Source organism: Triturus cristatus, chromosome 9 (genome assembly GCF_964204655.1).
Source record: "Triturus cristatus chromosome 9, aTriCri1.1, whole genome shotgun sequence".
NCBI lineage: Eukaryota > Metazoa > Chordata > Amphibia > Caudata > Salamandridae > Triturus > Triturus cristatus.
In genome coordinates this window covers 313,781,194-313,807,099 of record NC_140592.1, presented here as the reverse complement: position 1 = coordinate 313,807,099, position 25,906 = coordinate 313,781,194, and the positions used below count along the sequence as shown (strand labels likewise).

The following is a 25,906-nucleotide window of genomic DNA, read 5'->3' as shown; positions in this document are numbered from 1 at the left end:
ATGGAAGCATGCCATGATTCTTCCTCTCCTAAGAAGGCTAATGCCGCCCCTTCTCAATTTTCCAACTTCCAGCCTATTTCACCGCTTCCAGTCTGCTCTACAGTTTTGGAAAGGCATGTCAACTCACAGCTATCCCACTTCATTGAATCCCATAACCTCTTGCACCCTTCTCAATCTGGATTCAGAGCAGGATTTTCTATGGAAACAACCCTTTTGGGTGTTACAGTAATGCTTCGTCACCGTCTGGACAATGAGGACACGGCAGCACTCATTTTGCTTGATTTGAGCGCTGCATTTGACACGGTATCTCATACCGTGTTATTGAAAGATCTACAATCTCTGGGCTTTGGCGGACTAGCTATGAAATGGCTTGACTTCTTTTTGGCCAATCGCACGTTCCAGATCTTTTCCTCTACGGCCAGCTCCAATATCCAACCATCCCCACATGGAGTACAGCAGGGCTCTGTGTTGAGTCCTCTATTATTCAACATCTATGTTAGACCTCTGGCGACGATTGCTGAAGAGGCAGGACGGTCACCATTTTCCTACACATGCGACGACACCCAGATCATTTTTGCACTCTCAGCTGTGCAAGATTCTGACTCATCGTCCCTTCAATCTGGTTTGTCCAAAATTGCATCCTGGATGCAAACGAACTTGGTAAAACTAAACGGTGAAAAAACTGAAGTCCTGATTTTAGGGAAGAATAAAGATCTCTGGGGTCCCCGGCATTGGCCGTTAGTAATGGGTGCTTTACCCCTGCTGTCTCATCAAGTCCGTAACCTAGGCTTCATCACTGATGACCAACTGTCTATGAAACAGCAGGTCATTAAGGTGGCCTCAACCTGCTTCACCATCCTTAAATGGCTCAAGAAAATCCTGTGGATGCTGCCTGGCCCCACTCAGAGAACCGTAGTCCAGTCCCTTGATGCTTCCAGGCTGGACTACGGGAACGTTTTATATCTGGGTGCAAATACAGACATGTTGCAAAAATTACAGGTGGTGCATAATGCAGCCGCTAGACTGCTCTGCCAGGCCCCGAGGACAACCTCTATCTCTGGCTCTCTTCGTGATCTTCATTGGCTCAGGGTAGAGAATCATATTAAATTCAGAGCCCTGAGCCACATGTTCACGATTAAAACCGGTACAGCCACTCTAGATCAATCAATCCTGCACATTCTCTCCGTTCTATGTCGCAAGTGAAATTTTCAGTTTCTAGAGTTAAACTGCTGCGCATAGGTGGTCGATCTTTTGCCTAGCTAGGTCCCTCCCTGTGGGACTCTCTTCCCTTGACTTTACGTAATGAAACACTCTACGAGCATTTTCGCAGAGGCCTAAAAACCTGGTTGTTCAATCAGTAATCGCTTAACTTGGCCCTTTTCCTTTCTAGCAGGTGCCGGGAAACCCTTCGGGGTAGATGTGCGCCATATAAATTTAAACAATAAATAAAGAAATCAGTGAGTTTGTGTAAGGGAGTCAAGAGGGAAAGAGCAGGAAGTGAATGATAAAGAACGAGGCAGAGAAAAAGAGGAACATTACCATTAGCAGTTTAAACTAATTAAAACAACCAAATGGTCTAATCATACTTTCAGCCGAAGCACCATTACTCATGGTTCTGGACATGAGAGGGAAAGAGCACCTTATGGAACAAAGTAAGGGAGGCAGGGAAGGAGGATTTGCTGTGCTTTTCACATCTGGATGAGGAAAATTCAGAAGCTGAAATCTTGGCTGAGACTCCAACACCAACTGACTCACTTCACTTGGCAGAGAGGCTGAAGATTCCTTGTGATTATCTTTCTTTTTTTATTACCCACGCAAAGGCAAGGAGTATAAAATTAAATTTAATCTTATAAAAATAGCTGGCAGAAGGGTGGGGCACAAGAGCAGAACTCCTACAACCAGTCCTGAGTCCACACAAGAGGACTTGCAGAGACCATTGGCTATAAAAGAGAGAATGTTTCGTGGAAGTACATCGTGCAGTCCTCCATTTTGAGATTTAACCAAAACGCACTGGTTTGAATGGTGGAATATGACACTTCCGGTTTCCTTTTAGACGTGTCTGTCAACAATCACAGCTTTAATCGAGGATGGACACAAAACACCCTGGTGGTTCTTGCCCTCAAAATCTTATAGTGCTTACAAAAAATAAGAGCTGAAGCCTTCTCAAAAAATAGAAACTTTTTATAACAACAAACTACAATAATCACTATACACAAAGTACAAACAAGTATTGGTAAAACCAACAGGTGTAACCTTATTACCTTATAGGTGTTCTCAATGTTTTTTGCCGGTGTGTCAGGAAAAAAAGTGGCATAACTGCATCATTCACTAGGTACGAGCATGAGTGATGACAAACGCACACACCTGTGAGGATTTGTACATTTACAGTAGAAGACATGCACAATAGAAGGCACAATGGCGTCTGAGTGAGACAACAAGCTCTATCCTCTCCCCCTGTCGGACCACCATTCAGTTAGCCAGCCACCCGACGGCGAGAAAAGTATGCGGGACAGAGTCCGAGGCTGAGCGCCGCAACCGGATTCAAGGTTGGAAGACCGGAGCTGGCTGTGCTAGGTGGAGTGTTGTGGGCCGCCTGTTGCTTTCCGCGGCGTCGGCTGATTTCTGGCTGTTGCTGGTTCAGCTGAGCTTGATATTGCTTTCATCTACACCACTGAGATTACAAGGAAGCCTGGCAGGAGAAATGAATGTGCGAGGTGGCAAAAGTGGCTTACAATGGTCAGCGCCCCCGATGCCTCTGCTTCGGCATTGACGGCCATCCAGCCCATCCCCAGGCGCGAGACTATTGTGGAAAGCAAGGCCAGAGGGGAGAAAGGTGACAACCGACCCAGTAAGGACGACACAGATTTAATAAAAAAAGCACCGCCTCCAAACTCCTGGGACGCAGGGGGATCTCAGCTCTACATTGTTAACTTATTTTCTCCTTCTGGGGCTGGTGGCTTGAGTGCTGATGGTCATAAGGTGGTAACCGAAAAGCAGCCTGTACTGAATATTGGTTGTGCTGTTGAGGGGCAAAATATCTTGTCTCTAGATATGCACCCAGAAGCAAATAGAGATACAGGGGTTGTACAAGAAGGCGACTCTGGATCCTGGTCGCATCAAAATGAAGTGACTGTTCTAGAGGAGTCATCGAAAGGAGACAGGAGAGGTACTATGCCAGGACCCGTATTAGCTGATAAGGCAGCTGTAACTGGGCGAAAGGCAACACTCAGGGACGTAAATTCTCAGGTAGATAAAGCCTTCTAGGATAATATAGAAAATTGTTCTAAAGAGGCGGGTATGTCCCCTGATGCTCTTGAGAAGTTCTTTTCCCTTACAGACGACTCATACATCTCGGATGCTAGCACCTCTGTGTCAAGTGGAGAAGAGGCTGGAAAGTGGAGCAGTAGTACTGGACAAGAAGAATCGACATCCATCTCAGCAAAGAAAATCACTTTCCAAAAAAAGGGGGGGGGGCCCGGAGAAGAAAGGAAGGAAATGACCTCACAGGAAGCGCATGACAGAGGCAGTACAGGGGACTAAAGGTGGGACTATTTTGCCACACAGTTAATGTTTCCTGAGGAGGAAAAAAAGTGAGAAAGAGTTGGCTGCCTGGGGCACACCAGACACAGCGAGAGTTGGGGGATCTTTCACTTGCAACAATCTTTTAATCTATAAAGTCAAGGAGGAAGCCAAGATGATAATCAATGAGTCCATCTTGCTGCCAAAAAGCTGCAGGATGCAGTTAGAAAAATTGGTAAAACGCGCACCGATATAGCGGAGACAATAGTCATGGTAGAAAACTAGACAGAAATCCTAGAAACGGAAGTGGTGGCCCTTAAGTCTCAGGGTGCAACACAGGTGGGGTTGCTGAATGATGTGATGTGAAAGCTAGAGGACCAAAACAAAACAAAAAATTCGGCAACAACGTCATAACTTACAATTTTTGGTAGTAACTGGAGGAGTAGAGGGAAATGATGTTAGAAAATATATGGTATCCCTCTTGAACGGTGCATTTGCCGAGATGTCCTCATGGGATAGGAACAAGGAAATCGAGCGGGCCCACCGATTTCCAATGATGGTATCAAAGCGTGTTCCAAAGAACCAGAACGACCACGGGCCGTGTTGGTGTACTTCGGCAATATTTTATTACGGCAAACTGTCTATGATGTGGCTCCCCCTAATGCAAAAAGAGAATGATGGAATTACTTTTTTTTCCCAGACCTGACTTTGCTCATGTCACAGTCAAGCGTAGATGGCGATAAAGGTAGCTTTTTGCACCATTTCAAATAACTGGGAGCAGAGGTCTACCAACAGAATCCAGCCAGGTTAAAGATGGTCTTCAGGTGGGAAATCCGTAGCTTCACCTCAGAAATCCAAGCTCAGGCATACTTAAAAGACACTTTGGCTGGGTCAGGGAGTGGTGCTAAGTGAAGGGGCTTACTATCTAGGGTTAAGGGTGTAGTCCACGGGGGAAGAGAAAAGATAGGCTGTTACTACCTTTGTTAGAGCAGTCAGACCCTCAGTTAGATTATGTCGGATGGCAAAGTAGTTGCACGATTGTCCTTTTCGCTGCACAACTGGTGGGATGGGGGGGTGGGGGGAAAGAGGTAGGGTTGGAATTGTGTCAGATGTCACCATGCTGGGGCCTGGTTGACCCTTCTTTATGGTGGGAGGGGGAGGTTGGAGGAGTGTGTGGTAGGGACCAGAAGGGGGGGGGGGGGGGGGGAACTCACATGCTAGTGGGAAGATTGCGTGCTTTATGGGGATTATCTCTTTCAGCGAATATGGTCTCAAAGATTAAGAGGTTAAGCATCTGTAATCTCTTACAGGTTGGGAATGGGTAAATTGTGAATAGCTACCATTAATATCTGTGGGCTTAACGATTATAGGTAGAGACAGAATGTAGCTGTGGGGTTACAGCTGTTCGCAGCAGACATTATTTGCATGCAAGAGACCCATATTGAAGGAGCACAACTCCATTTGCGAAATGCTCTAGGATATAGGCTGGTTGGGGGGAGGGGGGGGGACAACATAGAATGCTCAGACCTGTGGCATGGCTATCCTGGCGCGTAATAGTAGCCTGCAATTCACCTGGACGAGGGCTGATAAATGTGGCTAATGGGTTAATTCTGAATGTCAGTTATGCGCTGGTGAAAAAAGTTTCTATATGCTCAATTTATGGAAGCAACGTGGATGACCCAGAGTTTTGAATGGATGACCGGGGAAATCAGCACTGTGGCCCCTTCCTGTAGCTCTCTGCAGGGATTTTAACATTAATATTCTGTCAAGCAGGACCCCAAAAGCAGATTCAATTGGGTTTAAAGCGGGAGGAAACCCAAGTAGGGATCATAGTCTGGTCGATTTCTGGAATTGGCAAAAGCCTTTAGATCCAGGGTATACCTTTTTTTTTTATACCAGATCTTTCTTATACTCGACTGGATTATGTGTTTTTTAATCTATGACTGTGCCATAGAAAAAGTCCCTTGTATATCTTCAGATCATAACCCATTAGTCGTAGAAATCAAGGGGGAAGGGTGTAAACCCAAGGTGATGTCATTGAACTTGGAACTGGCTCTTCTGGTCAATGAAGACTACCTTAATCATATGACAAATTGGATTCTTATCTTCCTGAAGGATAATTTGGGGAGTGCGTCAATAGAGATAGTGTGGGACACCTTGAAAGCGGGTATCCGTCAGGAAACTTTAAGGTTCGCTTTGAATCTTAATTGGCAAGGGCGGCAGTTACTACAGATTCTTCAAGTTGCTTTGGCTCAGGCGGAAGAGGAGTTGGTCACAGCCGCACAACAAGGGGGTGATTTGAGGGAAGTACAAGCAAAGGTGGCAGTGCCCAAATCTGCTATTTTGGAAATCTTGGCTAAGAAAGTTGCTGACAAGCTTATGGTCTGGAAAGAAAAATCTTATGAATGCAGTGAACAGATTGGCCATTACTTGGCTATTCGAAGTAGACAACAGAGTATGCAAAATTTAGAAAGGGAAATTCAGGATCCTGTCATGGGATTGATAAGTGACCCAGTTAAAATTCGGGCTTCATCACAACAATACTATCAATCTCTGTACCTGGATAGTACAGAGGGGGGTCCCGGTGAGTTAAATGACTATTTACATGCAATCCCTTGTGACAAATTTTCAGTTGAAGAGCAGGAGCAGCTAGAAGGTTCCTCACAGTGGGTAGAGATTATTCTGGGGATGAACAGCCTTCCAAGTTGTAAAGCTACTGGTACAGACGGTATCCCCATGGAGTTTTATAGGACATTTGCTCGACAACTTAAGGATTGTATGACCAGGTTGTTTGATCATATTTTTAAGGGAGGCAGACCACGAGCTCCTGGTCCTCTGCCAAAATTGTGGTATTTCCCCCCCAAAAATAAGCCGATAGTTGAACTGGGGTCTTATCGCCCGATCACTCTGATCAATGGTGACTCCAAAATATATTCTAAGATATTGGTCTCTCCTTTAGTGCCAATAATTCACACGGTAGTATCAGTTCGACAACATGGGCTTATCCCAGGAAGAGGAACAACTGACCACGTATGAAGGGTTATCTCACATGCTACTTATGGCTCTAATTCTACTTGATGCAGAAAAAGCCTTTGACAGGGTCTCCTGGTAATTATTGTGGGTGGCCCTGTCAAGGGTGGGTGTCGCTAAGGGCTTTATTCAAGCAATCAAAATGCTATATTATCATCTGGTGTCCAGGGTATCTGTGAATGGGGTACTGTCAAATCCATTCTCAATCTCACGGGGGACTCGGCAAGGCTGTCTGAGTTCCCCGCTCCTATTTGCAATATACATGGACCCCTTTGTACGTAGGCTTGAAAATAATGGTGCAATCTTACAGATTCAAATACAAGGGTGGGAAACAAAGATGTTGGCGTATGACTACTATATTGCCCTGGTGACTGCTGATCCCATAATTGTACTCAAGGAAGTGTGAGACATGGCAGTAAAATTTGGGAGGCTCTCTGGATATGCTTTAAGCAAAAATAAGACCCAGGTAGTTATCAATGAGAAAATAAAACTATATGAGGAGGGGGTCGTGGTTAAGGCAGTATGTCTGGGAGTTTGCTTTTGGCAGGTGCAGATAAAATAGTTAAAGACAATACAGAACCACTCCTAAATAACATTAAACTAGATCAAGGTAGATAAAACAACCTTCATTTATCCATAGTGGGTAGAGGTAATGTTGTAAAGATGCTTTTCTTCCCCAAGATTCTCTATTTTTTTTGGCCCATTCCGCTGGAATTTTCGGCTCAGTGGCTTAAGAAAACAGAAGACCTTTTCTCACAGTTTATATGGGCCTACACTAGACCTAGAAGGGTGCATAAATTCCTTACGTTACCAAAAGAGAGAGGAGGCTGGGCTTTGTCCAATGTGAAACTATGCTGCTGGGCTACCTCTCTGCTACATAATGTAGCCTTGTTAAGAAATAATACCCTAAGGATGGGACAGTAGACCATGTGCCCTCAGCGTATTAATTAGTAATGGGGAAAGAGGCATGGGGTTGCTTATGGCGAAAGCTAAATGATAGCCATTATACAAAAAAGTATGTTTTAAGACCCTTTAGGAGGTTTTTAATGTATGGAGTGCTGCTCGGCTATTGTTGGGAATCGGTAGATTTAATTTTTACACGCCTTTGGCAAGTAACGGAAATCTACCAGGGACTTTTAGGGATCAACTTATAAGTAGTTGGCTCAAGATAGGGCTGTGTAGGGTGGGATTTTTTTTCTCCCCCACGGGTATAACCTCAGGTGACAATCTTTAAAAATAAATTTTGTATCGGCTGGAGGGATTTTTTTTTTTTTTTAAATACCTCCAAGTGAGAGACTTTTTGTTAAGAAAAGCAGGCGGTCCAACTCGGTTTGCTAAATGTGGCGTAGTCGATAAGATTGCTGGGTGCTAGTGAATGTTCGATTAGTGTAAGGTATAATCTTCTCAACTCCGCAATGAAAGATGATCTGGATAAATATTCCCAGACGTGGCAAGAGAAGGTTGGGATAATGGATGGAATATGCTACTTACCAGTATGCATCTGTTCTTGGCATGTAGAGCTGCAGAGCCACACACTTAGGATAAGATAGCCATCTGGTGTTGGGCTCGGATGATTGCAGGTTGTTGTTGTCTTCGGAAGAAGCCTTTTGGTCACGAGATAGGTGACTCCTCCTCTGGACAACAGTGCGCATGGGCATCCACTCCATCCTCAGATTGTTTTTCACCATGATGGGAAATGATGGAGTGTATAAGAATAAAGAGAAAGGATGTCCATGTGTAATGTCTAATTAAGACAATGCTGGAACAGATACAGGTCCCGGGGAGGTGGGTGGGCGTGTGTGGCTCTGCAGCTCTACATGCCAAGAACAGATGCATACTGGTAAGTAGCATATTCCGTTAGTGGCATATGAGCTGCAGATCACACACTTAGGATAGACTATATAGCAGTGTCTCCCCTAGCGGTGGTCACCTGTATCTGTTGCAGCAGTTTGGAATAGAGTTTTTAGGACAGCTTGGCCTACGGAAGCTTGTTGTTTGGATTGCACATCAACACAGTAATGTTTAGTGAAGGTGTGTGTGGTAGACCATTTGGCTGCTTTGCAAATATCTTCTAAGGGAATGTTCCCTAAGAATGCCATGGAAGCCCCTATTTTACGTGTGGAGTGCACTCTAGGGGGAACTGTAAGAGTGCGTTTAGCTTTTTGGTAACATATTTGGATACATTTAACTATCCACCTGGCTATACCTGATTTTGAAATGGGGTTGCCTTTATGTGGTGGAGAGAAAGCAACAAACAGTTGTTTGGTTTTGCGAAAAGGTTTGGTTCTGTCGATGTAATAAAGCAAAGCTCTTTTAACATCTAAGGTATGAAGGGCTCTCTCAGCTATTGAGACTGGATTAGGGAAGAAGACTGGCAGCTCGACTGATTGGTTAAGATGGAAAGGGGAAATGACTTTTGGTAGGAATTTTGGGTTTGTCCTAAGAACCACTTTGTTACGATGTAGTTGTAGGAATGGTTCTTGAATAGTTAAAGCCTGTATCTCACTTACCCTTCGCAGGGATGTGATTGCAATAAGGAAAGCCACTTTCCATTTAAGGAATTGCAGTTTGCATTTATGCATAGGTTCAAATGGAGGGCCCATGAGCCTTGTTAGAACAATATTTAGATTCCACACTGGAGAAGGTGGTAATCTGGGAGGAATCATTCTTTTAAGACCTTCCATGAAGGCTCTGGTTGCTGGTACCTTAAATAGTGACAAGTGTTGTCGATTTTGTAAGTTAGGCTGATAACGCTGCTAGGTGTAGACGTATGGAGGAATACGCTAAATTGCATCTTTGCAAGTGTAGTAAATAGCAAATAATGTTTTGGATGGAAGCATCCAGTGGAAGTATATTATTGTTAGTGCAGTAAATGGCAAATCTTTTCCATTTTTCAGCATAACATGCCCTAGTAGTAGGTCTTCTAACTTCTTTTATGATATTCATACAGTCTGGTGGCAGATTGAGGATAACCGAACTCTAAGACTTCAGGAGCCAGATCGCCAAGTTCAGTTGCTGTGGATCTGGGTGTCTGATTTCTCCATGGTTCTGGGTTAATAAGGCCGGGGAAAGGCGCAGTTTCTGATGTGGAACTAGCGAGAGTTCCAGAAGTGTCGTGAACCAGGGTTGACGTGCCCAAGTGGGAGCTACTAGTATCAGTTTTAGAGACTGTTGTTTGAGCTTGCGTACCACAAATGGAATGAGTGGGAGAGGCGGAAAAGAGTACGCAAATCTGCCTGACCAGTTCATCCATATTGCATTGCCCTTCGACTGTGGGTGTGGAAACCTGGCGGCGAACGTTGGGCATTTTGCGTTTTCGTGTGTGGAGAACAGGTCTATGTCTGGTTGGCCCCATTTTTGGAAGAATGGGAGTAGGACTTTGGGGTGTAATTCCCATTCGTGGATTTGTTGTGTCTGTCGACTTAGGAGATCGGCAATCTGGTTGTGAACCCCTGGAAGATGTTCCGCTAGCAGGTAGATGTTTTGGGGAATTGCCCATCTCCAAATGTTCTGTGCGAGTTGGGACAGTTGGAGAGAATGTGTCCCCCCCTGTTTTTGTATGTAATACATGGTCGTCATGTTGTCTGTGCGGATGAGGACAGTTTTGTTCCTTAGATGTACTTGAAAAGATTTCAGTGCTAGGAACACCGCTAGAAGTTCTAGGTGATTGATATGGAGCAGTTTTTGTTGAGTGGTCCATTTGCCCTGAGTGGTGTGTTGTTGGAGATGGGCTCCCCACCCTGTGAGAGATGCGTCGGTTGTCAGCACTATTTGTGGAAGAGGCTCTAAGAACTGTCGTCATTCTTGCAAGGGACGCATTTGAAGTCGTGCGTGAGGCACAATGGAGATGCATGACGCCATCATGCCTAATAGTTGCATAAACACTCTTGCTGGAAGAGAGTGTTGAGTTTGAAATTTTAAGATGAGGTTTTGTAAGTTGGCTATCCTGGCTGTGCTGGGATAAGCTATGGCCTTGGAGGTATTTATGGTGGTTCCCAGATATTGATGTATGTGGAAGGGTTGCAGTTGAGATTTGGGATAGTTGATGGTAAATCCCAAGTTGTGTAAGGTTTGAATAGTGTGGTGAGTGTGGAGAACGCACTTGTCAAAAGTATTGGCTTTTATGAGCCAATCGTCGAGATACGGGAAGACATGGATTTGTTGTCTCCCGAGGTGCGCTGCTACTACTGCTAGGCATTTGGTGAATACCCTGGGTGCAGTTGTTACTCCGAATGGGAGGACCATAAACTGATAGTGCTGTCCGTCTACCACAAATCTTAGGTACTTCCTGTGAGCAGGAAGCATGGGGATGGGAAAGTATGCGTCCTTAAGGTCTAATGTGGCAAGGAAATCGTCTTGTTGAAGTAGTGGGAGCACTTGTTGAAGAGTGATCATATGGAAGTGATCTGAGTGTATGTACTGATTTAGGAGTCTGAGGTAGAGTATGGGTCTTAACGTCTCGTCCTTTTTGAGGATTAGGAAGTATAGAGAATATACTCCTGTACCCTGATGTTGGAGTGGAACTGGTTCCATTGCGCGTTTTTGAAGAAAGCAGTAACCAAACTGGATAATTTGTCTTACCCACTTGTCTGTTGTAATGGAATTCCAGACAGGTAGGAACTGTTGGAGTCTTCCCCCGACCAGAGTGGAATGGTCTGGGGGAGTGGAGGCAAGTCACTGTTTAGTGGCTGGAGAGGTGCGGGTGTTGGTATTGCCCCGACCTCGGCCCTTGGTGTTGTTTCCCCTATATCCTCCTCTAAAATATCCTCTGTTGGGGGATGTTTGCGCGGAGGTTTTGAAAGTGGAAGAGGTGTCTGTCCCAATATTTTTGGAGGCTCCCCTATAGAAGGAGCGTCGAAAGCCTCGTGGTTGTGGAGACTGTAATGCTCCCATTGATTTAGCAGTCTCGTTATCTTTTTTCATCTTCTCAAGTGCAGTATCTACTGCGGGCCCAAATAGTTGCTCTTGGTTGAATGGTTGGCCAAGTATTGTTGTTTGTACTTCCGGCTTAAAGCCTGAAATACGTAGCCATGCATGGCGTCTAAGAAGTATGCTTGTGTTGACCGCCCTAGAAGCAGTGTCCGTGGCGTCTAGTGCACATTTGATTGATGCGTTAGATATGAGTTTTCCCTCTTGTATGAGGTCATTGGCCTGGGATTTGTGCTGATCTGGTAGGTGTTGTAAAATATCTTCTAACTGATCATAATGAGCCCTATCATATCAGGCTAATAGGGCTTGTGTGTTGGCAATACGCCAATGGTTAGCAGCTTATGCTGCAACTCTTTTGCCCGAGGCCTCTAATAGCTTGGACTCTTTGTCTGGGGGCGGTGTGTCTCCTGTTGTTTGGGAGTTAGCCCGCTTTCTTGCGTTTGAAACTACTAAAGAGTCTAGAGGGAGCTGTGCTTTAATGTAAGCGGGATCTTGTGGGGCAGGTCTATATTTTTTTTCAATTCGGGGGTTAAGAACCCTAGCTCTGACGTGGTCTTTAAAAATCTCTGTGGCGTGTTTTATGACTCCCTTAATCATGGGCAAGATTTGAACTGATTTTTGAGACTGTTCGAATGTGTCTAGAAGAAAGTCTTCTTCGGGTGTATCTGAATGCATGGTGACGCCATGGAAAAGTGCCGCCCTGTTTATCAGCTGCCCAAACCCTAGGTGGTCATCTGGAGGGGAGGGTTTGGAGGGGTATGTAGTGGGATCAGGAATATCAGGTAAAGGGTAAGCCCAGTCATCTATCCGGGAATGTGAAAGGATCATTAGGATCATTAAGGTCATCCGGATCACCCCCTCCCCCTAAGCCATCATCATCATCCTGTGTAGGTGGTGTATGAGAAGGAGATGGTAGAGGAGAAGGAGGTGAGGGCAGGGGGGGTGGGGTGAGAGGTGATATAGGAGAGGAAGGACGAATGGGTGAGGTGGCGGAGTCCTTCTTCTTTATGGGAGCTGGAGAAGGTGTTGTGTCCAGCTTCCTTCTCTTGTATGGCACAGCGGTGACATGTCCAGTTTTTGGATTGATATAAATCCTTTTTTGCGTGGGATCAGGGTGAAAAAGTTCTTCACTGTCCGAAAGTGGCTTTGGTGCCGATGTTTTCGGTTCCGATCTATGTTTTGGATGATCGGTAGAGTCTTTTTGGACTTTAGACAGTTGTTTCGGTACCGATGATGGTTTCCAAGCCGATGACGATTTCGGTGCCGGCGGAGATTTTGGTGCTGAGAGGGAATCTTTGAGCTTGATAGCTTTAGATGCCGGTTTATCAATACGTCTCAATGGTTTCGGTATCGAGGGTATCGGAGCCTGCTTCGGTGCCGAGGTCTTGAGTCTTCGGTGCCGAAGGTACTGTGGGTACTATAACATGTGGTTTGCTCGAGCCAGAGCCACCTGTAGGCTTATATTTCTTCGGAGCCGAGCCAGAGGGCGGGGCTTCTGAAAACGGTTTTCGGTCGCGACTGCGGCCAGCTGGCGGAGTCTTGACCAATGCCTTTTTGGGGGGTGTTGGGGTAGGGGCACTGGTACTCACTCGTTGCCCCGGAGTGATGGGGTCATCTGGGTCGTCCGCTTCGGATATAATTTGGAGTTCTTCGGAATCTTCTTCCGGGACATCGGGCCCCTGAGCAAAGATGTCCTCTGGTTCTGGAGCCGGTCTGGCCATGATATGGCGTCGAGCTCTTCGGTCCCGGATGGTTTTCTTGGATCGGAATGCGGCGCAGGCTGGACAGCTGGATTCGTTATGTTCCGACGAGAGGCACAGGTTGCAGACCTCGTGGTGGTCACTGTGGGGAACTTTGCTCCACATTGGGGGCATTTTTTAAAAGGTGTCCTTTCCATGAGCCATGTCCGGAACCGGTCCGATTGAATTTCGACGTTGAGTTGGAAAGGTTTTTTGTTTCGAAAGCTGGATTTTCAGAAGTTTTCAGCTGGAGTGGAAAAGTTCACCCTAACCCAATGGCGGAAAAAACCAATCTGAGGATGGAGTGGATGCCCATGCGCACTGTTGTCCAGAAGAGGAGTCACCTATCTCGTGACCAAAAGGCTTCTTCCGAAGACAACAACAACCTGCAATCATCCGAGCCCAACACCAGATGGCTATCTTATCCTAAATGTGTGATCTGCAGCTCATATGCCTCGAACACAATGTTTCTTCAATCTTTGGACTCCGCGCACGATTGAAAGTGCTGTACTAGAAGATGTGTTTCTTTATTATACTCCATATAGGATCGCCAAGTGTGGGGAGGGAAAAGCAACATGTTGCCCCGATGCGCATTATTTTGAGCAAGCTTGTCCATCTCTTTGTATCGTGTAGTGACCTTGCAGATCTGAAACAAGCAATTTAGAAATTTTTTGTGAGGAGTTGAATGGGGAAATTTCTCAGTCTCCTGCCTTGTTTTTATTAGGAGTATTGAGGGAAGATGCAGGTGTAGAAGGACAAGATCTGATTTACATAGCTATGGCTGTCCTGAGGTTGTGTATGCTTCAGCATGGTTAGACCCTAACCCTCCGGGGTTTCAGCAATGGTCAGCCCAGTTTCTGGTAGTTTACAATCTGGAGAAAGCGGTTTACGCAAGAAAGGGTGACCGTGCATGGCGGAAAGGACTGAGAATTTAGGGCTCCCTTGACGGAGTGGGTCGAAAACTAGCGGAATGAGCGGAGGCCTGACCACTAGAAGATTGCACTTTAGGGTATGGGGGTAGCTAGGCATATTTGCTGCATTTTCTAGTACTGTATTTGAGAAGGTTATATGAACTGCATGCAATGCAATGCGTTTACAGAGGATGCTTCTTAAGAATTAATTATATTTATTTATGACATGCCACCAGCTGTGGTGGGGAGTGGGGGTCTAGTTCTGGTTTAGGCTTTAGTTAAAATTAAATTTAAAAAAAATGAAATGTATCTAAATAAAAACAATTTAAAAAAGAAGACATCCACAATACCAAAACATATGGGATGCATACTTTGCTAATATATATTTACGGATCCATAAGGTAGCTTTATTGTTGACTTCAAACAGACTATCTTCATTGCGAACATGTCTGATTCACACCTACTTAAATATCTAACCACATTTTACTGACATCAGTAGATGGTACCCACTTCTCACTATAAGAGATATTTAAAACCGAGCAGAGAATAATTCATCCATCTTGCACATTAATCAATCCCTGATCTGCATATTACTGTAGCAGGTAAGAAGAGAAGCACAATGTAATTAAATAATACCTGAACCACAATTTAAGATTACTAGTACAGCCTGAGAAGTAACTGCATTATTTAGCTACAGAGAATATGGCCAAATATAAACAGTTTTACATACCTCACCAGGCCACTGCTTTGAGCCTCCTCTGACATCATCTTTCTGGCAGTGAAAGTCAGCTCGTTAACCAAACTGCAAGAGGTGGTGGAAAAACAACCCTTCAGGCATAAGTGTCCAAAACAGTGCAGGGGTGAAACAAATTCCTTTCAAAATTATATTCTGTCGACTTAAATCAACCTGTTCCCAACACTTAACTGGTGTCACAGATAGAGAGTAAAACAGCTTTCTCAAGCACTTTAAAGACATTTATTCCACAAAACACCACCTCATCATGCTTTAGTGAGGCTAGAATTTCACGAGGCTGCAATGAGAAAGTTATACTGATCTTTCAGTATTTTACTTTTGGCTTTCCCTCCATCACAACTTCCTAGGAATCCGGGCACAGCAGGAAGGTCAGGAAAATATTTATAAAAAGGCTTCTAAACAAGTGCGTTAAAATTCATATTTACTGCCTCATTTTGTAATTGCAATTATATAGTGCTTACTACCCCTGACAAGACGTTGAAGAGCTTTTCGGCGAGTAGCACGCTCCAAAAGGATTGGTGGGGATTAGTATAGGGAAATGTGTTAATTTGAGCGGTGGATATGGGAGTCTGTTAGTTGGATTGAGGCTCAAGATGAGTAAAAGGAGAGATGGAGGAGGGATGAGTCTCTAGAAACAGATTAAGGAAATCTTAGTAGTAAAATGAAATTTAGGATACATGAGGGATAGATTTAGAAAGGGTTGCGTGGGAGAGCATAGTAATAAATGAGGTTTTGGATTCAGCCATAGAGGGTTAGAGAGGGGAAAGGTTAATTGTGGAGATCTGAGTAGAAGAATGAGGTTTGGCATGAGTCAGAGAGTGGAAGTAGAAGATATATTGAGAGGTATACAATGCTACTGAGTAGTGCATTGAAGCGAGTCCAAGGGTATATATGTATATATTTGTTTTTTTCTTCTTCTACTATAGGAGTAAGAAACAAGTTACCTACCTGTACACTGTGGTTCTCCAGTACGGATATCTTTTATAGATTCACATGCTTGAATCGTCCTTGTCGTTATGATTGGAGTCCCACGGTAACAGTAATAAAAGCAGTGCTAAAGCATTAGTATTAAACTCCAATGGAAAAAAAACAATGGCAGTTTGTAGCCAATTCACTTTGATTTAATATACCCAAACTTCAGCCAATTAGAGCCAATACCCTAAAGCACTCATCCTCTGCATAACCACCATACCTCAGATTTCGAGTACAAGTGTAAATAAAGTAATCGGGGTATACAATTGGTGAGCCTTAACGGGGAGGAGGGAGTGTCACATGTGAATCTATAAAATATATCAATACAGGAGAACCACAGTGTACAGGTAAGTAACTTGTTTCTTCTCCAGTTTTGCAACTTTTATAGACTCGCATGCTTACATTAGACTAGGTAGCAATACCCAATGAAAAATGTCAGTGGGCAAGGCGAACCAAACCACCATGAGACACCAACTTGAGCGAGCGGACGCCCAGCCTTCTCATGACAGAAGAGTATAGTGAGGAGACCCAGTGAGCAATGCTAACCTGTGATAAGGCTTGACCCTTTCTTGGAGCAGAGAAAGAGATAAGTAATTGATTTGATTTTCAGAAAGATTTTGTTCTTTGCAAGTAGAACATTAAAGAACACTTAATGTCCAGCGAATGCAGGGCTTTCTCTGCAAGCGAAGATGGACTGGAGAAAAAAGAATGCAGAATGACTGGTTCATTGAGGTCAAATGTTGAAGGTACCTTAGGGATGAATGTAGGATTAGGGCACAGAAGTACTCTGTCTTCCAAAAGCTGTATGTAAGGTTGTTTTATTATGAAAGCCTGAATCTCACTAAAAAGCCTAGCAGATGTAATGGCCAACAGAAACGCCACCTTCCATGAAATACATTTTTTTAGTCCCACTTATGAATAGGCTCATGATTTGCAACAAGACCGTGTTCAGCTGCCAGAGCACTGGAGTAAGCTTGATAGGAGGGTAACCTCTGAATAGACCCTTCATAAACTCTTTCATAAGCCTGTTGGACCACAAAGACCATTGTGCCCAATGTAGTCTTTAGCCACAAATTTACCCAAGGTGTACCATGATGGATGCATGCTAAAGCCCTGTTTTGGCGAGATGTAGTAGGTAAGGCAGAATCTGTTCAGGTGTCGACAAGAAAGGATAGCAAGCCTGAGAAGCGCACCATGAGCAGAATCTTTTCCATTTTGCTGAGTAGCATTTGAGTGTCGAAGGAGTTTGGGCTTTTTGAAGGATAGATTTGCATTCATCTGAAATTGTTAGAGCTGCGAGCTCAGCATGGTGAGGAGCCAGGCCGACAAGTTGGGAGCGCAAATTGGTGGATGAACCATTGAGATGAGATCCTCAGTCAGCTGGAACTGAATAGGTGAGTACTCCGATAGGCGATGAAGTTTGGTGTACAAGTATTGCCTTGCCCACGCTGGGGCAATCAGAATACGTTTCTGGGGCTCTTTTTAGGTCGAGCATAGCGTTGAAGCGCATGCGCGGCGGGCTTTGCAAGGCATGCAGTATTCAGAATAGCGAGGAAGCGTTGTGGAAGCTCCGCCCACCCATCATTTTCATTGGCTTGTGCATTAAATTCTGCCTTCTGATGGGTTGTAGGCTTGTTGGTCCCTCCTTATGACAGCCAGGTCATCATTTGTGTCCTTCCATGGCTACTGGCCCCTTTACTGCACAGACTACTTTACTTCCAGTGAGTGCCACCCCCCCGCAGTCCGATGCCTTTTCAGACCGCCCCCCGCCCGTTCGTGCCTTGTCAACCCCCCGCCCGTGCCTGGTCATTGGCAATGCAATAGGTCTTGTGTAAATGCGAGTCCTATTGCATTGCAAATGCTTGTATTTCTTTGCATACTCATCCCTACTGCCAAACGAACCCTCGGCGGCCACATCACCCCATTACGTCCTCTCCTACAGCTCCAAGTCGATCATATCTGACAGCTTACACACTGATAAATTGCCCGTCTGTAAACACGGAAGAAGGACGATTACTTCCTACCACTCTAAAATGCTGACTGCTTAGAATCTTACATCAGCTCTTTGTGAACATGTCCGCTGTTTAGAATACTGGAAATTGCAAGTTGATTGTTAGGATTGTGATTTACATGAGCTGTATCTTTTTTTTTTATCAACATACCGACATTTGGCTGTTCTATCGGTTAGATTAGCGATTGTTGTTTTAACAAAAGACTTAAGTTTCGAAATCGCATGCAACGTCATCCGAAGCATTAAACTGTTGGAGATAAATTATTTATGAAAAAGCATGTGTGTGTGGGCGAGCCGCATCTTCAAAGGGTGCCACTTTAGGCAACTTAACCAAATAGGAAATGTTAACATGGCCGCCATGTTTACAATTCGGCACAGGGTTTCAAGTTTATTATCCGTTCTTTGTGTCCTTGGCTCGAGACTGAGACAAGAACTTGTCCTGAGCGGTCACTGGGGTCCCCGCCCCCATGCCCGGGTTCGCCCGGCCCTCCGGCAAAGGTGACACTTCCCTGCTACCGGCACAGCTAGGCATGTGAAGTTGGCATGCAGAGGCTGAGCACGCTTCACTTCACGCGGGTGCTGTCCTAGATGGCCCGAAGACCAGATCTGTTGTGCGGGGCCATCGCCCTGAGCTGCTCCCTCATTTTAGCCCTCAGGTTTACCTAAAGGTGAGGAGTTGTTTCAAAGGGGTGATTGGAGATATGATGAGTGGTGAGAAAGTGGGCATAGGTGAAAAGAGACACACTGGAAAGAAAGAACTTCTGAGCCGGAGTAGAGGTGATGTGTCTCTGAGCAGAAGAGGTGAAACTACAGAGTGGGAAAACTACTGTCCAGCAAGGGGGATAGGGGAGGCTTTAACGGGCCAGTAGATCTAAAGAGTTACTGGAACGGCATAGGTGGTGCCCTTTTAAGCGAACAAGGGGTAAATACAGCGCCTAGATAACATTGTAGCGAGCGGGTATGCTCAATGGAGCCTGAGGGAACACAAAAAATGGGGCAAAGTGATGTTTTATACAGCACTGGTTCCCTGAGAAGTGCGTTTCAAGAGCTATAGAGGCGCTCATGCAAAATTCCAGTACTATTTTGCTTTACTACTCGGACCTCCCCATCACTTAATTCGATTTTGCATTGTCTAATTTTGTGAAAAATGTAAACGAGCAGTGAACTTGTGCGTTTTGCAGAATAATTTGCCAAGTAAGTGGATAAAACCGGTTTCAAATACTCTTATCCTGCTTGACATAGTTTCAGTTTTTCACTACGACATTCAACTTTATTTGTATGACCTGTGCCTTCACATAAACTGATCTACTATGAATTCCTAGAAAAATATTGAAATGCAGGAATGCATTTTTTCCAGAATTTCTTTTTTCTACTGAAAGATGCCGCCACTTTCCCATAAAAGTGGGCGAGCCACTGAAAGTTTGAGCCTGGAGCATGACTTTCTTGGCTCAAGGTCCTGTTGGATCCTCAAGCCCATAACTAGCCGACCTTTCATGTGGCTTGCCTGCCTCCAGTGCTTAATTTGTGCAGGCGGTTTCAGGTGCTCAGCACCGACACCTAATTGTCAGCACCGGCACTTATGGCTGCCTGCCACATGTGGCACTGTTTGTCTGATTTAGAGATGAGCACAACAGTTGTTTATTAATTCAAAATACGGTACAAGTGACTAATACCTTGCGTCCAAGCTATTTCATTAGCTTTGGGGCCTGGAGTAGTCTGAATTGTCACTGATTGTTAGAAGTTGTGTTGGTACTGTCGTTGGCAGCGGCAATGAGTAGTGCGAGCTGCGGTAGCCTCCTGACGAGGGCCCTGGCACTTACTGTTTTACAAATTAAGCACTACCTGCCTCCTTCTACAGTGTCTGCCTTACCCATAGAGGACATATTCTGTCTGTTAATTAAGTTTGCATTGATTTTGCCTGGTAATTAGCAGATGCAATAAAATTTGCACCCCAGGTAAATTTTTGCGGGTCAAACTCACTTGAATTTAATGAGTGAAAAATTCACCCAAGAAGTGACGTGGCCAATTCTGCATATTTTGCTCACCAGGACAACTGGATTTTTACCTGCTTAGCTTATGCCGAGTAGGGTTCCCTTTCTAGGAGAGTCTGGGCAGCGCATGCGCTGCTCTGCGAGGCATGCTGTATTAGAGTATGGACTTGAAGCTCTGCCCATATTTTTCATTTGTTTGTGTCATTGTCCTTTGTAAATGCTGGCTTCTGATTCGTTAATAGGCTTGTTATTCCTCCTTAGTACTGCCTTGTCTTCATTTGCAACCTCCCATGAGGATTGGCCCTTTTACTTCTGTTTGTTACACAGTATGCCTTATTTGGTCTGTAAGCACTCTTTTATTTAATCAGTTTCTCCTACTGCAGGCATGGCATGCTTTCCTGCAACATTCCGCGTACCATGCGCGCTTTCACTCTCCAAGTAGCCAGGGACAATGGCAGCTGCTTCTTTGAAATGAAATAGGTCTCGCATTTACAAGAGTTTGAGCTATTGGCTTGTAAATGACAATGCCTCTTATTTACGTGTTAATTATCAAAACAGATGAATGAAAGGCATTGTCATTTACAATTGCAATTGTTTAAACTCTAGTAAATGCGAGACCTTTGCAATGCAAATGCTGGTTTTATTTTCTGTAGGATCTTTGGAATGAGCGGAAACGGAGGGGGCGGGTGCAAAGCAAACGTTCTGGCCCATGAGAAGTGGAAGGTGCTGGTTGGTGAAACCTGCTGACGAAATACTTGCATGGTAGGATAAACCCTAGACTGAAAACCCTTCTTTAGTTGCCTTTGTTTGAGTTCCCACTCATTACATTGCTTGTTTTCTCTTCGGAGGGAATCGGCCCATTCATTTTGCACTCGTGGGATGTGCTCCACCTTCAATAAGATGCTTTTGGCTATCAGCCACTCCCATATTTGTTGTGCTTGGGCTGTGAGAATCTGCAATCGCATCGCTCACTGTTTTAGTAGACAGAACATGGTGGTGGTGTTGTCTGTCCGGACTAGAATCGAAAATCCTCACAACCTTGGAAGGAAGACTTGAAAACCAAGAAAGACCACCTTCAATTCTAGGAGATTTATGTGACAATGCTTCTTGACTGGACCACTTCCCGTGGACCTTTAGCTCCTGGAGTTGGGTTTCCCATCCTTCCATGAAGGCATACATTTTAATCACAACCTGCGGCACAGCAGGCAGGAAGGATAGGCTCAGAGAGATATTTTCTCTGACCATCCACCAGGACATTGCCATCTCCATCTTTCAGCTTATAGAAATGATGTTCACGAAAGAACCCCGACATTGTGTCCACTGCGCATCTAGCTGCTCATGAAGAACTTTCATGCGCAGACAGCAATTGGGAATTAACAGGATGCAGGATGACATCATCCCTAGCATGGATTTGTATGTCCTTACAGAAACGCACCTTTTTGCAAAGAGTGATGGCGTGATTGCCTGCAAGTGGGAAACCCTTTTTTCTGTGGGAAAGGCCTTTGAGATCTCTGTATCCAGGATTGCTCCTAGGAACATCATTGATATGGAAGGGACGGGAGATGATTTTTCCCTGTTGAGTTTTAGGCCTAGAGATTGCAACAGTCGTAGACAGGCCTCTGATTAATCAAAGGTTCCTCCTTCCAGTTGGCAAAGAAGTCCACAATCGTCCAGGTAGGGAAATACCTGGTGACTGGACCGTCGGAGAAAAACCGCCACTGGCACCATGCACTTGGTAAATACTCTGGGGGCTGACTTTAGCCCAAAGGGTTGCACCCTGAACTGATATTGGCACCCTGCTACCTCAAAACTGAGAAACCTTCGGTGCTTTGGATGTACTGGGACATGAACATATGTGTCCAGTACAACGACGGAAGAGAGATTGTACCCAGTGTCCATTAGTTGCAGAATCTCCTGAAGAGATAACATTCTGAAAAAGGTGTTTTTGATGAACTTTTTCAATAATCAGATCCCTCACTTGCTTCCACTTTCCTGACTTCTTTTTGATCAGAAAGAAGTAGGAATAGACACCTTAGCTGTGTTGAGAGTGTGGCGCCACCTCCATTGCTTTTTTTAGAGAGAAGCAATCGGATTTCCTTTTTGAGAATTGGAAGATGACGATAGGAAGTCATCTGTGGAGGAAAATTTGAAGGTTTTTGAACAAAATTCCAGGGTGTGAGCTTGCTGGAATATGTCTAACACCCATTTGTCAGAAGATATGAGCTTCCATTGATTGAAGAATTTGGACAACTTGTGGCCTAAGTGAAGTGGGACTGCGGTAAAGGAGCCTATGTTGTATCATGGTCTTCTGTTGATATCTTGCGACCTTCATCCTGCTGAAGAGAGTTATCAGACCACATCCGCCGGTCGTTTCTCCCCAGAATATCCATGGCATTGGAGGCTCTGATCTAAGTAGCAAGCCTTGTGAAGAACCTTTTGTTGATATTGTCAAGCCGGTGGCCTTCCTTATCCAGAGAGGCTGTGCATGGCATAGAAGATTTATTTGCTCTTCTCTAAGCAGCTTTCATGATGACCGAATCTGGCCGAGGATAGCCAATAAGAGAAGTAGGGGACCCCTCAGGAGCCTTGTACTTTTTATCTAGTTTCGGAATGACAGACACTACAGACGCTGGATCTTCACTGATTTTAGTCTTTCTTGCTACATAAAATCCATGATAGGGATAGCACGAGTGGTGCATTGTGTTCCTGTCTAAAATCGTAGGGAAACACGGTTTGCTTAGCTGGCATAAGAAGGTCGATTCGCTTAGACACTCTCTCCAGCAGGTGTTGGAAACTGCTGATATCCACAGGCAGAGAATCTGTCAGTGGTGGGGAAGGAGACGCTGGCATTGGTGAGACGTAATGATCCCAGTCCTCGTGGGCAGTAGGATCTGTCTGAAGCTCCTATCCTGAAAAGTATCTGGAATTACTAAAGCTGGTGGTATAGACCTGTCTCCCTGAGGTCTAGGCGTGGTCTGCAGAGGAACTTCCCACCGTGGTGGAAGCTGCTGGGCAGAGTTAGCCTCAGGTAACAGTTTGTAATAGTCATTGAGCATCATGCGCAAGTCTGTGACCAGTGAATTGGAACATGGACGAAAGGTTCCTGAACATGCTGCTGCTCATCCTCTTGATCCTCATATGGATAAAGCTCCTGAAATGTATCAAATTGTTGAACAGAGGGATTCCTCCTATCGGAGAAAGAATAATCACCTTCAAGGTAGACGGGCTGATCACCTTCTGGTTCCTTGTCCTCAAACTCCTGACATTTCACCCCGATTGTGAAAGGCTGTATGCAGGGCCTAAAATACCTTCATCCTCAGATTCCTGGAAACCTAGAAGGTGAGCTGGGGGCAGTGGAGAAATTTTTTGAAAAGTCCAGATCAGGGACGAGTTTTCCCTTACTGGGAACATGCAGGATGTCCTTAGACCTTTGATGAGGAAGAAGGACCAGCTGGCTCCTTTCTTGATCTTTTCTCCACATTAGTCTCTCGGCTGTGAAACCTTGAATTCTCAGAGTCTCTGTGAGAAGATGATAATTTTCCATCTTTCTAGAGGAGGCATGAGACTTCTTCACACACTCTGAATCAGAATCAGAGATGGCCTTCTTCTGTAGCCACAGAAGTAATCTACCCTCTCGATCTTTGAGAGTTCTGGTATAAAACGTATGGCAGTACGTGCATTTTTTGGGCTTATGATCAGGATAAAGACTGTACAGGCATCCTTAATGTGGGTCCTCAGAATATAGCCTGGATTTTCCACAAGTCTTGCAAGGCTTAAAAAGCCCTGGGGGCCCTGTTAGGCAGAGCCGAAGCTGCCGGCATCGAAGACCTACAACCCCCAGCCGAGTCCGTGGGGCCTAAAGGCGTGCTGGCGGAGTCAGGCTCCCCAACCCAAAGATGGGAGTGGAGGGCTTCGTAAAAGCTACTAAGTTGGGCAAGGGTCGCCCCCGCGCCCGGAAAGGGAGGGAGGCTCGGAGCCGACCCAACAGGCTCCGGGGGCAGAGCCAGATGACTACCTTCCGCAACCCATGTCGCGTTGGCTGACGGACGGGGAGAAGGCGAAGAGCGACAGTGCTTCTTCGCCGCCTTCTTGTGCTTCAACTTACCCGAAGACAAAGACTTCAAAGAGGAGTGATGGTAGTGACTCCGTGACCGGTCCTACGACCTCCCTCTCGACCAGGACCTCGAGCAGTGCGGAGCTGACTGCTGGGCCTCGAGAAGCTTTCGGACTGCTCCCGCAGGGGACTTCGGGGTCATGGCCTGGCAGTCGGAGCATGTCTTGGGTCGTGGTCGCGCTCCAAACACCAGAGGCACACGAGATGCGGGTCGGTGACCTATTTTAACTTGTGACAGGAGTCACAAGGTTTGAAGCCAGTCTGTCGATGTGACATCCCTTGCACCAGGAGTCGAACGACTTGAAAAAAAACAAGTTGACAGAACTCTAGTCAAATAAGACTAAGGGTACAGTTCTCTCCGGATCTGCGCTGGCTGGCGCAGAAAAAGAAAGAACTGACATCAGCGAGCAGGGGCGGCATCTAAGTAGATACCGCGACGTCATTTCGGCATTCACGACGCCAACAACGAAAGCGGAGTCAACCTACACCACCTACCAACGCGCAGGGGTACTGCTGATGAAAAATTCTCCAAATCCAGTCTGACACCTGGGGCTAATTCTAAGGTAAGAAATCCATCACTAATAGTCTCTTTCAGATGCCGATCTTCAGTGACATACATGGAAGAGGGAGGTAATAGTTTTTTTTAAACACCAGTGAGAAATTAAGGTTTGTTAGAGAAAACACGCTTCGTAACTGGAAACAGCACTAAAAGAATGAATGCCCAAAAATGTGGAACAGAAAAAAAGGCTTGAATCCAGCTGGGAGGCGGGATAAATAAGTTAAGTACTGGGTTCATTGGTAAAGTATAGAACATGTTTCAGTCTGGCAAGCCAAGGACAGCACTCGCAGATTGGGTTGACAGGCAAAAAACTGACGCTAGAACACCATGTGTAGGCATTCTTCAACAGATGGAAAGGAGGAAGAACTGTAGTAATTCTAGCCTGCCATCATGATTTAGGTGTTTTAATAGAAACCCATCTATGTCAACATATACAGTACCAGGTCACACTCACCCCAGTGTCACTAACAAATGGAAATTAATGTCGATGACACCAACACACACTACCAAATTCATGATTAAGTCCTGTCCTCATTCCAGAAAAATAGGAGCTACAGAAAACAGCAAAGGCACAGTACCAATAATGGATTCAAATACGCAGCCACCTAATTATCAAACATGCCAAAGAGAAGACATTAACTAAAGCCACAAAACAAAGTAATAACAAAGGAAAGCCTACGATAAACCCAATCGGATTTGTCTGGTTTCCAAGGAAGTTGGTCAGGGGACGAGTAATTCATAACCAACAGTTTTTTACGAGTCTTGACAACAAAAACTGATTTATAAAGGCTTGAGGACTGACCTTGCTGCAGGCCAACTAGAGGTAAGCTATGAAGTGTTACAAATGAATGCACATTAAGCTCAAAAACCAAGAAGATGGCTTAAGACGAGACATCAATTGCATGATAATGCAGAAAAAGCATCTGGGGTTAGTCACATCTGAAGCCTATGAGAAGGTCAATACCTGTAAGATGATATTTTGTAAATAAAGTGTGAGCCCAGGACAGAGTGAAAGGGTTAAAGAGAATGCATTGCATCCCGTTCTGCCTGCCAGGTATTTGGGGTTTCTTTGTTTTATGGAGTATTAATTAGATAAGTATCCTATCACTTAGAAATCAAAGGAAATTAAAAAACAGAGGTAAATAAGGTAAATAATAAGTAGATTTCACAGTTAATGTACATAAATAAGCTTGTGACACCACCACGAAGTAGTACAAAGTACCTGGTGTGTGGGCTGACAAGCACTCCTGCATAAATGGTGGGGGCTACACTAATTACAGAAAACGAATGAACTGGGGATAAATAAACTGGGGGTGTTTAACAGTGGTAAAGTTCCCACAAACTTGAACTGACCTTTATTATGCTGCAGTAGAAAGA

General features: G+C 45.0%; 1 protein-coding gene across 1 annotated transcript in view; it reads right to left on the bottom strand.

Moving 5' to 3' along the window:
• LOC146797821 (delta(3,5)-Delta(2,4)-dienoyl-CoA isomerase, mitochondrial-like) overlaps window positions 1-25,906 on the bottom strand; it is a 197,026-nt gene that overhangs the window by 28,265 nt on the left and 142,855 nt on the right. Inside the window, exon 8 of the mRNA XM_085625006.1 lies at window positions 14,859-14,930. Coding sequence (XP_085481132.1) covers window positions 14,859-14,930 — 72 coding nt within the window. The remainder of the gene's footprint in view (window positions 1-14,858; window positions 14,931-25,906) is intronic.